Raw genomic sequence first — 13,068 nt, 5'->3', positions numbered from 1 at the left:
CTTTAGAGAACTTGCAGATAATCCTTTCTCCAAACCTTCTTGTAGAAAGGAGAGAATCTTAGGAATTTTTATCTTATTCCATGGGAATCCTTTGGATTCACACCAACAGATATATCTTTTCCATATTTTATGGTAAATCTTTCTAGTTACTGGTTTTCTGGCCTGAACCAGAGTATCTATCACAGAATCTGAAAACCCACGCTTCGATAGAATCAAGCGTTCAATCTCCAAGCCGTCAGCTGGAGGGAGACCAGATTTGGATGTTCAAATGGACCCTGAACAAGAAGGTCCTGTCTCAAAGGTAGCTTCCATGGTGGAACCGATGACATATTCACCAGGTCTGCATACCAAGTCCTGCGTGGCCACGCAGGAGCTATCAAGATCACCGAGGCCCTCTCCTGATTGATCCTGGCTACCAACCTGGGAATGAGAGGAAACGGTGGAAATACATAAGCTAGGTTGAAGGTCCAAGGTGCTACTAGTGCATCTACTAGAGTCGCCTTGGGATCCCTGGATCTGGACCCGTAGCAAGGAACCTTGAAGTTCTGACGAGACGCCATCAGATCCATGTCTGGAATGCCCCATAATTGAGTTATTTGGGCAAAGATCTCCGGATGGAGTTCCCACTTCCCCGGATGGAATGTCTGATGGCTCAGAAAATCCGCCTCCCAGTTTTCCACACCTGGGATGTGGATCGCAGACAGGTGGCAGGAGTGATCCTCCGCCCATTGAATTATTTTGGTCACTTCTTTCATCGCCAGGGAACTCCTTGTTCCCCCCGATGATTGATATACGCAACGGTCGTCATGTTGTCTGATTGGAACCTTATGAATCTGGCCTTTGCTAGTTGAGGCCAAGCTCTGAGAGCATTGAATATCGCTCTCAGTTCCAGAATGTTTATCGGGAGAAGAGACTCTTCCCGAGACCATAGACCCTGAGCTTTCAGGGATTCCCAGACCGCGCCCCAGCCCACTAGACTGGCGTCGGTCGTGACAATGACCCACTCTGGTCTGCGGAAGCTCATTCCCTGGGACAGATGGTCCAGGGTCAGCCACCAACGGAGTGAATCTCTGGTCTTCTGATCTACTTGAATCCTTGGAGACAAGTCTGTATAGTCCCCATTCCACTGTTTGAGCATGCACAGTTGTAATGGTCTTAGATGAATTCGTGCAAAAGGAACTATGTCCATTGCTGCAACCATCAACCCTACTACTTCCATGCACTGCGCTATGGAAGGACGAGGAACAGAATGAAGAACTTGACAAGTGCTTAGAAGTTTTGACTTTCTGACCTCTGTCAGAAAAATCCTCATTTCTAAGGAATCTATTATTGTTCCCAAGAAGGGAACTCTTGTCGACGGAGACAGAGAACTTTTTTCTATGTTCACCTTCCATCCGTGTGATCTGAGAAAGGCCAGAACGATGTCTGTATGAGCCTTTGCTTTTGACAGGGACGACGCTTGTATTAGAATGTCGTCCAAGTAAGGTACTACTGCAATGCCCCTCGGTCTTAGAACCGCTAGAAGGGACCCTAGTACCTTTGTGAAAATCCTTGGAGCAGTGGCTAACCCGAATGGGAGGGCCACAAACTGGTAATGCTTGTCCAGAAAAGCGAACCTTAGGAACTGATGATGTTCTTTGTGGATAGGAATATGTAGGTAAGCATCCTTTAGATCCACGGCAGTCATAAATTGACTTTCCTGGATAGTGGGTAGAATCGTTCGAATGGTTTCCATCTTGAACGATGGTACCCTGAGAAATTTGTTTAGGATCTTCAAATCCAAAATTGGTCTGAAAGTTCCCTCTTTTTTGGGAACTACGAACAGATTGGAATAAAATCCCATTCCTTGTTCCTTTATTGGAACTGGGTGTATCACTCCCATCTTTAATAGGTCTTCTACACAATGTAAGAACGCCTGTCTCTTTATTTGGTTTGAGGATAAGTGAGACATGTGGAACCTTCCCCTTGGGGGTAGTTCCCTGAATTCCAGGAGATAACCCTGAGAAACTATTTCTAGCGCCCAGGGATCCTGAACATCTCTTGCCCAAGCCTGAGCAAAGAGAGAGAGTCTGCCCCCCACTAGATCCGGTCCCGGATCGGGGGCTACTCCTTCATGCTGTTTTGTTAGCAGCGGCAGGCTTCTTGGCCTGCTTACCCTTGTTCCAGCCTTGCATCGGTTTCCAGGCTGGTTTGGGTTGTGAGGCATTACCCTCTTGCTTAGAGGATGCAGGATTAGAGGCCGGTCCGTTCCTGAAATTGCGAAAGGAACGAAAATAAGACTTATTTTTGGCCTTGAAAGGCCTATCTTGTGGAAGGGCGTGGCCCTTTCCCCCAGTGATGTCTGAAATAATCTCTTTCAATTCTGGTCCAAATACAGTTTTACCTTTGAAAGGGATGTTAAGCAATTTTGTCTTGGATGACACATCCGCTGACCAAGACTTTAGCCAAAGCGCTCTGCGCGCCACGATAGCAAACCCTGAATTTTTCGCCGCTAATCTAGCTAATTGCAAAGCGGCATCTAAAATAAAAGAGTTAGCCAACTTAAGTGCGTGAACTCTGTCCATAACCTCCTCATATGGAGTCTCTCTACTAAGCGAGTTTTCTAGTTCCTCGAACCAGAACCACGCTGCTGTAGTGACAGGAACAATGCACGAAATGGGTTGTAGAAGGTAACCTTGCTGTACAAAAATCTTTTTAAGCAAACCCTCCAATTTTTTATCCATAGGATCTTTGAAAGCACAACTATCTTCGATAGGAATAGTAGTGCCTTTGTTTAGAGTAGAAACTGCCCCCTCGACCTTAGGGACTGTCTGCCATAAGTCCTTTCTGGGGTCGACCATAGGAAATAATTTCTTAAATATAGGGGGGGGAACAAAAGGTATGCCGGGCTTTTCCCACTCCTTATTTACTATGTCCGCCACCCGCTTGGGTATAGGAAAAGCGTCGGGGTGCACCGGAACCTCTAGGAACTTGTCCATCTTGCATAATTTCTCTGGAATGACCAAGTTGTCACAATCATCCAGAGTAGATAACACCTCCTTAAGCAGTGCGCGGAGATGTTCTAATTTAAATTTAAATGTCACAACATCAGGTTCAGCTTGTTGAGAAATTTTTCCTGAATCTGAAATTTCTGACAAAACCTCCCTCATGGCCCCTTCAGATTGGTGTGAGGGTATGACAGAACAATTATCATCAGCGCCCTCCTGCTCTTCAGTGTTTAAAACAGAGCAATCGCGCTTTCTCTGATAAGTAGGCATTTTGGATAAAATATTTGCTATGGAGGTATCCATTACAGCCGTTAATTGTTGCATGGTAATAAGCATTGGCGCACTAGATGTACTAGGGGCCTCCTGTGTGGGCAAAACTGGTGTAGACACAGTAGGAGATGATGTAGTATCATGTTTACTCCCCTCATCTGAGGAATCATCTTGGGCAATTTCAATATCTGTGGCAGTACTGTCCTTACTTTGTTTGGACGCTATGGCACAATTATCACATAAATTTAAATGGGGAGACACATTGGCTTTCATACATATAAAACATAGCTTATCCGAAGGCACAGACATGTTAAACAGGCTTAAACTTGTCAACAAAGCACAAAAAACGTTTTAAAACAAAACCGTTACTGTCTCTTTAAATTTTAAACAGAAAACACTTTATTACTGAATATGTGAAAAAGTATGAAGGAATTGTTAAAAAATTACCAAAATTTCACCACAGTGTCTTAAAGCATTAAGAGTATTGCACACCAAATTTCAAATTTAACCCCTATACAGTCCCAGCTATAGCCTTTGCTGAGACCTAACCAAGCCCAGAGGGGAATACGATACCAATTGACGCCTTCTAGAAGCTTTTCCAGCAAATTTCAGATCCTCACACATGCATCTGCATGCCCTGCTCTCAAAAAACAACTGCGCAGTAATGGCGCGAAAATGAGGCTCAGTCTACAACTAGGAAGGCCCCCTGACTGGAAAAGGTGTCTAACATAGTGCCTGCCGTTTAATAAACGTTCCCCAAGTTTATAAATGCGAATTGTCAGCATAAATATGAATAAAATGCCCAAATAAAGCAATCGATTTAGCCCATAAAAATGTCTACCAGTTTTTTAGCCCATATTAAGCCCTTTATTCTGTTTGTTTGACTAAGAAAATGGCTTACCGGTCCCCATGAGGGGAAATGACAGCCTTCCAGCATTACATGGTCTTGTTAGAAATATGGCTAGTCATACCTTAAGCAGAAAAGTCTGCTAACTGTTTCCCCCAACTGAAGTTACTTCATCTCAACAGTCCTATGTGGAAACAGCAATCGATTTTAGTTACTGTCTGCTAAAATCATCTTCCTCTCACAAACAGAGATCTTCATCCTTTTCTGTTTCAGAGTAAATAGTACATACCAGCACTATTTTAAAATAACAAACACTTGATAGAAGAATAAAAACTACATTTAAACACCAAAAAAATCTTAACCATCTCCGTGGAGATGTTGCCTGTGCAACGGCAAAGAGAATGACTGGGGTGGGCGGAGCCTAGGAGGGACTATATGGCCAGCTTTGCTGGGACTCTTTGCCATTTCCTGTTGGGGAAGAGATATCCCACAAGTAAGGATGACGCCGTGGACCGGACACACCAATGTTGGAGAAAGAGATAAAGACTGAGTAATCTTACTCAGGCTTTCAGAGTTAGGGCAGCATAAACTACATGGGAGGCGCAGTGAGAATTATGTCCCACAAGTTCCCATTGCTCTAAAGCCACCACTGTTCTACTGAAGAGACTGATATGGACTACGGCTACACGCTAGAACAAAGCAGCACAATCTTGCACTACTTAAAAAATAATAAAATCTTGCTTGAAGAATCTTTTACTAACACCTAACTTTACCACTTCCTTGCTCTAACGTAGGCAAAGAGAATGACTGGGGTTATAGGGAAGGGAGGTGATATTTAACAGCTTTGATGTGGTGCTCTTTGCAGCCTCCCAATAGTAATTAGATGATCTGTGGACTCATCGTGTCATTAGAAAGAAAAATAAATAATTTCATGATTCAGAAAGAGAGTAATTTTATAAAACTTTCCAGTGAAATTCTGGTACCAAGATAATGAAGCAAATGTTGTTATATTTTGTTGAAGGAGCAGCAAAGCCACCAAACATCAGCTAGCTAGTAGTGCACTGCTGCCCCTGAGCCTACCTAGGCATGCTTTTCAACAAAGGATACCAAGAGAACAAAAATTATATAATAGAAGTAAATTGGAAAGTTTTTTAAAACATTTAATCTTGACCTTACTTATCCTTAACTCTTAAATATATGCACAATAAAACACGTATAATACATCAAAATAAAGTATTTCACTCAAAGTTATATATTTAAAAAAAACAAACAAGGTTTATTATTGAAATAAATGTTCAATATGGGATAAGGTTTATGATCTGGTGCACAAAGGTGTATATGTATGTGTTTTTATTTACATGTGTATAAATATACAAGAGTCCATGCGGCAAGGGACTTAGCAAGGTTACAATATCCGACCTCCAGATGTTACCGCTCCAGAGGCTTTGACTCTTGCGTTAACATTTTACTTTCAACTTGTAATAAGAGTACAATAATAGGAGCACTATATATTTGACTTGAGCGGAGTTAGCACTCAGCAGTGCTTATATTTTTATGCTTCATTTGTAATCTAGCCCTTAGTTATTCATACATGAGCTGCTCACTGACTTGTGTCTGCTGTGTAACCATCTGAGTAAATATAACTTTTTTTTATATGAGGCAAAACTTCACCATCACAGAATATTCCCTTTACTTAACCCTTTAATGATAGACGTACCCTGTACGTAGGACTGCACTAAGACTGCATGCCTTAGGTCTGCGCTATATCCGGCAGATGTTTAAGGGTAATGTGTTATTTAGCGCTAATCACCTGTAGCTGTATTTATAGGAACTTCATCCTCCTCAGTCTTCATGTGATCACACACATACGGTTCTCCTCCGTGCTCAATCGCTGAGGCCTCTGAAAGAGTCACATCCATACCGCCTGTACAATAAGAATATACATGCATATGTGTAAGCTGTTAGTAGTACTTGTGGGATGTATCAATGTATCTCTCATTATATATAAACAAAAATCATATAAGGGCCCAAAAATGACTATGTGCACCCAAGAGAAATAATTAGTAGACTATCACACTTACTATGCACACTCACCTGTAACTCACATACAATATATGTGCACACTCACCTGTAACCTAAATGCCTCACACACAATATATGCGCACACTCACCTGTAACACATATACCACACACAATATATGTGCACACTCACCTGTAACTCGCGTATCTCACACACAATATATGTGCACACTCACATTTAACCCACGTAACTCACACACAATATACTTGCACACTCACCGGTAACCCACATACTCTTCACACACAATATATGTGCACACTCATCTGCAACACATGTAGCTCACACACAATATACACGCACACTTACCTGTATCCCATATACCTCACACACTAAATATGTGCACATTCACCTGTAACCCACGTACCTCACACACAAAATATGTGCACAGTCACCTGTAACCCACGTACCTCACACACAAAGTATGTGCACAGTCACCTGTAACCCACGTACCTCACACACAATATATGTGCACATTCACCTGTAACCCACATACCTCACACACAATATATGTGCACACTCACTTGTAACCCATGTAACTCACACACAACATATATGCACAATCACTTGCATCTTCTTTACCTCACACACAATATACATGCATACTTAACTGTAACCCACATACCTCACACACATAATATGTGCACATTCACCTGTAACCCACGTACCTCACACACAATATACAGGGAGTGCAGAATTATTAGGCAAGTTGTATTTTTGAGGATTAATTTTATTATTGAACAACAACCATGTTCTCAATGAACCCAAAAAACTCATTAATATCAAAGCTGAATAGTTTTGGAAGTAGTTTTTAGTTTGTTTTTAGTTATAGCTATTTTAGGGGGATATCTGTGTGTGCAGGTGACTATTTCTGTGCATAATTATTAGGCAACTTAACAAAAAACAAATATATACCCATTTCAATTATTTATTTTTACCAGTGAAACCAATATAACATCTCAACATTCACAAATATACATTTCTGACATTCAAAAACAAAACAAAAACAAATCAGTGACCAATATAGCCACCTTTCTTTGCAAGGACACTCAAAAGCCTGCCATCCATGGATTCTGTCAGTGTTTTGATCTGTTCACCATCAACATTGCGTGCAGCAGCAACCACAGCCTCCCAGACACTGTTCAGAGAGGTGTACTGTTTTCCCTCCTTGTAAATCTCACATTTGATGATGGACCACAGGTTCTCAGTGGGGTTCAGATCAGGTGAACAAGGAGGCCATGTCATTAGATTTTCTTCTTTTATACCCTTTCTTGCCAGCCACGCTGTGGAGTACTTGGACGTGTGTGATGGAGCATTGTCCTGCATGAAAATCATGTTTTTCTTGAAGGATGCAGACTTCTTCCTGTACCACTGCTTGAAGAAGGTGTCTTCCAAAAACTGGCAGTAGGACTGGGAGTTGAGCTTGACTCCATCCTCAACCCGAAAAGGCCCCACAAGCTCATCTTTGATGATACCAGCCCAAACCAGTACTCCACCTCCACCTTGCTGGCGTCTGAGTCGGACTGGAGCTCTCTGCCCTTTACCAATCCAGCCACGGGCCCATCCATCTGGCCCATCAAGACTCACTCTCATTTCATCAGTCCATAAAACCTTAGAAAAATCAGTCTTGAGATATTTCTTGGCCCAGTCTTGACGTTTCAGCTTGTGTGTCTTGTTCAGTGGTGGTCGTCTTTCAGCCTTTCTTACCTTGGCCATGTCTCTGAGTATTGCACACCTTGTGCTTTTGGGCACTCCAGTGATGTTGCAGCTCTGAAATATGGCCAAACTGGTGGCAAGTGGAATCTTGGCAGCTGCACGCTTGACTTTTCTCAGTTCATGGGCAGTTATTTTGCGCCTTGGTTTTTCCACACGCTTCTTGCGACCCTGTTGACTATTTTGAATGAAACGCTTGATTGTTCGATGATCACGCTTCAGAAGCTTTGCAATTTTAAGAGTGCTGCATTCCTCTGCAAGATATCTCACTATTTTTGACTTTTCTGAGCCTGTCAAGTCCTTCTTTTGACCCATTTTGCCAAAGGAAAGGAAGTTGCCTAATAATTATGCACACCTGATATAGGGTGTTGATGTCATTAGACCACACCCCTTCTCATTACAGAGATGCACATCACCTAATATGCTTAATTGGTAGTAGGCTTTCGAGCCTATACAGCTTGGAGTAAGACAACATGCATAAAGAGGATGATGTGGTCAAAATACTAATTTGCCTAATAATTCTGCACTCCCTGTATGTGCACACTAACTTGTAACCCACATATCTCACACACAACACCCATGCTATTTTCATCCCTCAGACACAATATACACGCACACTCACCTATAAACCTGTGTCCCTGAGACACAACATACGTGCACACTTTCCTTTGACCTACATCCCTCTAGCACAACATATGTGCACACTCACCTGTTTCCTGTGTCCCTCAGGCACACCACACGTGCTCACCTGGGCTGATACGGTCACTGTTTTCCTCAACCGGGGCTCCCAGCTGATGCCTCACACTCAGATCTTCTGTTATCTCAACTTTCACCATATCAGCGTTATCTTCATCTGTACAATAAAGCAGATTCAGTTTTATATCCCATGATCTCGTTTTTATAACTTTACCATAAAACAGTTTGTGTATTTCCCAGACAGACAATAACACTAAATTCACACATTCTCCTCCTTTTTCCTCTCATCATTTTTTGACCATGATCCTCTATTTTCCAGTATAAAACTACAACATGAACTAAACAAGGGTTAAACTCATGTTGTTATCTGCACTGTTAACCAGACAGTAAACTACAAGGGAGAGCAGTAAGTAACTGTGTGCACAGCCCCGGCAGACTCTCACGTATTACTACTCACCGGCAGGGAGGGAGAGCAGTAAGTAACTGTGTGCACAGCCCCGGCAGACTCTCACGTATTACTACTCACCGGCAGGGAGGGAGAGCAGTAAGTAACTGTGTGCACAGCCCCGGCAGACTCTCACGTATTACTACTCACCGGCAGGGAGGGACCAATGTATTTCAGTCTGATGACTATTCATGTCATCTGTCTCATCCTCTTCCTTCGCATTTAATAGCCCAGTGCCCGGGTTTTCCTCTAGACGCCCTGTAATTATAGCAGGGAGTTACCTAAACTTATAAACTTAAACCATAAACTTATAAAACAGAAATTTGTTCTTTCTGATTTAGTTTATTACACAATTAGTGCAAGCCTAATCATTTTTTTTTTTATTTTTTTTTTGTCACATAGTTTTTATTAGAACATTAGAGAGTATACAACAACAAAGAGACAAAATAAAAGAGATACATGTTGGTACATTTTACAATCATTCTATAGCTGAAGTAAATAAATTAAGTTAAATTCCAATTTCACAAATATCAAATAGAACACCGCTTTTTCTTTCCGACTTATCCTCTGTCAACGTGATTTCTTTATCACAGTTGGCAAAAGTTGATATAATATATCTATGTATGTAAATAATTTCAGACAGAGCATAGCGACACCAACATTCTCTTCATCAATAATACAGTATATCTACACCTCTAACATCTTTATTTTTCACAACATAATTCATACAGGATTTGGGTTATCGCCTCATCCTAGAACAATAAGTCCATACACATACTAGAAACTAGGGTCATATTAGCAATTAACAAATTAACATATAAGGTTTACCAGAAACACTATTGGCAATGGGAACTAACAAATAACAAAACAAAAAAAAACAAAAAAACTCTCTCTCTACCACTCCACTCCATCATTAATTTGTACCTGACTCCTCTGTAGTAAATAATCCACATAATTACATGTGTAAAAGGGAGCTAGAAACTGAGCTTGCGTATTTTTATCATATGACTGTATGAAACTGTACCATTTATTACAATATCTCTTTATACGTTGCTCAGAGCCGGTGGAACAATCAAATTGTTCCAATACCGCTTGTTTCATCATTAGATGTATTAGATTGTGAATAGAGGTTTTTTTTTTACCTTTCCATCCTTTAAGAATCAATTATCTACCACCTAGAATCATACAATTAATAAAGCACACATTTAATTGTCTATGAGTATCATAATCGACTTAGAAAAATATATGCTTTTTTCCAATTTAACAGTAACCTGTAATATTTTGCTTAGCCAATAACTTATCTTGGCCCAAAATTGATAAATTTTGGGGCACATCCAGAACATATGTATTATGTCAGCATTGATATTTGCGCATCTAGGACGAGCATGCTCGGAATTGTGAAACCACTTATTTAAGGTGGCAGGAGGAATATAACTGCGATTTATCAATTTGAAGTGACTTTTTCTCCAATTTGCCGCCAAAGTAGCATTTTCTACCTTCTGTATACTTCTAATAATATCTTCTTTTTGTATGTCTTGTATGTCTAGTGTCCAACTAAGAAGCAAGCGTCTGAGATTCTCCTCACCTGACTGTTCTAGTATTACTTTAAGCCAATATTTTAAAGAATGGATACCGGCTTGGTATAGGATTATTCCAGAGTGTATATTAGAATTTACCCAGGTGTGATTTGGCCACCTAATAATTGAGTTATACCAATAACGTATTTGTAAATATACATAAAAGTCTGAGTCTGCCTAATTTCTGCAAATGTTTGTATATTAGGGCCACCAGGGTCTTTTAATTGATAGATATAGTTTAGGCCCTTATTGGCCCAGTTTTTAAATAGTTTATTATTAATTCCTGCTACAAAATAAGGGTTTCCAACTATCGGTAGACAGTTGGAAACCGTATGATCAACTTTAAGCCAGACACATATACGATACCAGGCTTTTACAATATTACATATAGTAGAATAGTTTTTTTATCTTGGGTGGTATCTTTCTTAAATGACAATGTAGCAGTGCTTGTAAGCTGTATGGTGATACAATATATTCCTCCGCCACCAAAGAGGCGATATAATTACCTTGTGTGAGCCAATCTAATGCTACTTTTCCTAGACAAACACAATTATATATCTCAAGTGAAGGAAGTGCAAGGCCATCCCGAATACTTGGCTTGCATTAGCGTGTTCAATGCAATTTTATTACGTCCCTTGCCCCACATAAACAGCCTAAAGTTTTTATATACAATTTAAATATCCTTTTTGGGCATCAGAACGGGTATATTGTGCATAAGGTATAAAAATATTAATATCATTTTAATTAGATTAACTTTGGCGGTGAGTGAGAGTGGTAGTTTAGCCCAACTTTCTAGATCCCGAATGGTTTTATTGATCAACGGAATATAGTTTATTTTATACCACAGTTTTGAGTCGCTACATACATTAATACCCAAATATGTGAATTGTGTATTTATTTCTTTAAATGGAGTTTGTATAATAAGTTTCACATTTTGCAAGATCCAAAATAGTTCAGATTTTGCTGTATTAATCTGATATCCAGAAAAAGAGCCGAATAAGTGTATAATCTCCAATACTGTACAGGCCTCTAAGCTGGCATCTCTAATAAATAGAAGTAAATCATCCGCGTATAGTAACAGAATAAGTTTCTGCTTTCCTAAACATATTCCTTCTAAACACTCTCTAAGCTTGATTGCTAAAGGCTCAATTGCCAAATTAAACAAGAGTGGTGAGAGTGGACATCCTTGTCTTGTCCCTTTTGCTAAGTTAAAGTTATTTATTCTATTACCGTTGATCAGTAGGGCCGAAGATGCTTTAGTATATAAAGCTTTAATACATTCTACAAACTGATATTTAATCCCAAATTGTCCCAACGTAAAGAACAGATGATCCCAAATTATTGAGTCAAATGCTTTATGTGCATCTATTGATAATATAGCAGCATTCTGTAATGACCTACTCTCAAGCCTAATCATTTAGCTAATAAAAAAATAATCAGAAATGTGTTTGTGTTTGGAGCACTATATGACAGTAGTTTTGCAAGAATGTTATCCATATGCAAGAGCACTAGATGGCAGCAGCACTATTTCCTGCTCCAGACTCTTACCTAGGTATTTTTTTTGCAAAGAATATTATGGTAACAAAGCAAATATGAAAACATAAATAAGTTTGAAACGTTTTCACATTGTAGTATCTGAATTACAAAAGAAAAATGTTGGGTTTCATATCCCTTAAAAGGTTAATAAGAACCAGCTATGGGTAAAAAATAAACCAGCACCTTGGAAAAGTGTAGTTATTTTGTTTGTATGTAACTTCCTGATCTCACACTCTCTGGTAAATGACCCTACAATGAGAGAGTCTATACCAGCACAGTTGTGAGGTTTTACATGACTGATATAATAAAAGCTACACAAATAAACCTAAAGGAAAAGCTTGCTGCCTGTTTTACTTTTGTATCTGTACACACGTAACAGTTGTGGTTTGTGATATAAACAATACAGGGCTAAGCAGGTGATCTAATAGAGGGGTCAGCATGCAGTAAACCCGGGAAGCTGTATAGCTAATAACACTGTATGAAAATTAGTGCCATTAAAAAGGAGGAAAGTCTGGCTCAGAACTACATAAAACTGGCAAATAGGAAGCAGCGTGCTGTGCGCAGCAGAAAGATCAGACAGACAAGCAGGATACTAGTGACAGGAAGTACCGGCTAGACACCATCACAATATTAGCAGCACCTCCAGCACCGCACATACTTCTGCCCCTTATTGTATATAATAGGTTTATGTAACCAGCGGTAACAGAATATTATAGATGCCTCAGTGCTGCACACAGTGACGTTGTCTGTAGACGCACACAGCTAAGGTAAAAACAAACAATGCTTCTTATGTTATTTAACTTTTTCTATTAGTATCATTTGTTCAAATTTAGCTCCTTCCCCCCATGACAAGTGTCAGCCTACTTCAATATACTCTCATGATAAACATTGTTCCCAAATATAAAGTTTGTTCCTAAGCC

The 13,068-nt window shown here is 40.1% G+C and overlaps 1 protein-coding gene across 1 annotated transcript in view; it reads right to left on the bottom strand.

Annotated features, from left to right (window-relative positions):
* LOC128657992 (gastrula zinc finger protein XlCGF57.1-like) overlaps window positions 1-13,068 on the bottom strand; it is a 169,967-nt gene that overhangs the window by 145,553 nt on the left and 11,346 nt on the right. Inside the window, exons 3-5 of the mRNA XM_053712430.1 lie at window positions 9,186-9,293; window positions 8,643-8,747; window positions 5,915-6,028 (exon numbers count right to left, since the gene is read on the bottom strand). Of these exons, the coding sequence (XP_053568405.1) occupies window positions 5,915-6,028; window positions 8,643-8,747; window positions 9,186-9,293 (327 nt within the window). The remainder of the gene's footprint in view (window positions 1-5,914; window positions 6,029-8,642; window positions 8,748-9,185; window positions 9,294-13,068) is intronic.

This window comes from Bombina bombina, chromosome 4 (assembly GCF_027579735.1).
Source record: "Bombina bombina isolate aBomBom1 chromosome 4, aBomBom1.pri, whole genome shotgun sequence".
Taxonomy (NCBI): domain Eukaryota; kingdom Metazoa; phylum Chordata; class Amphibia; order Anura; family Bombinatoridae; genus Bombina; species Bombina bombina.
This window is presented reverse-complemented; position numbering and strand designations above follow the sequence as displayed.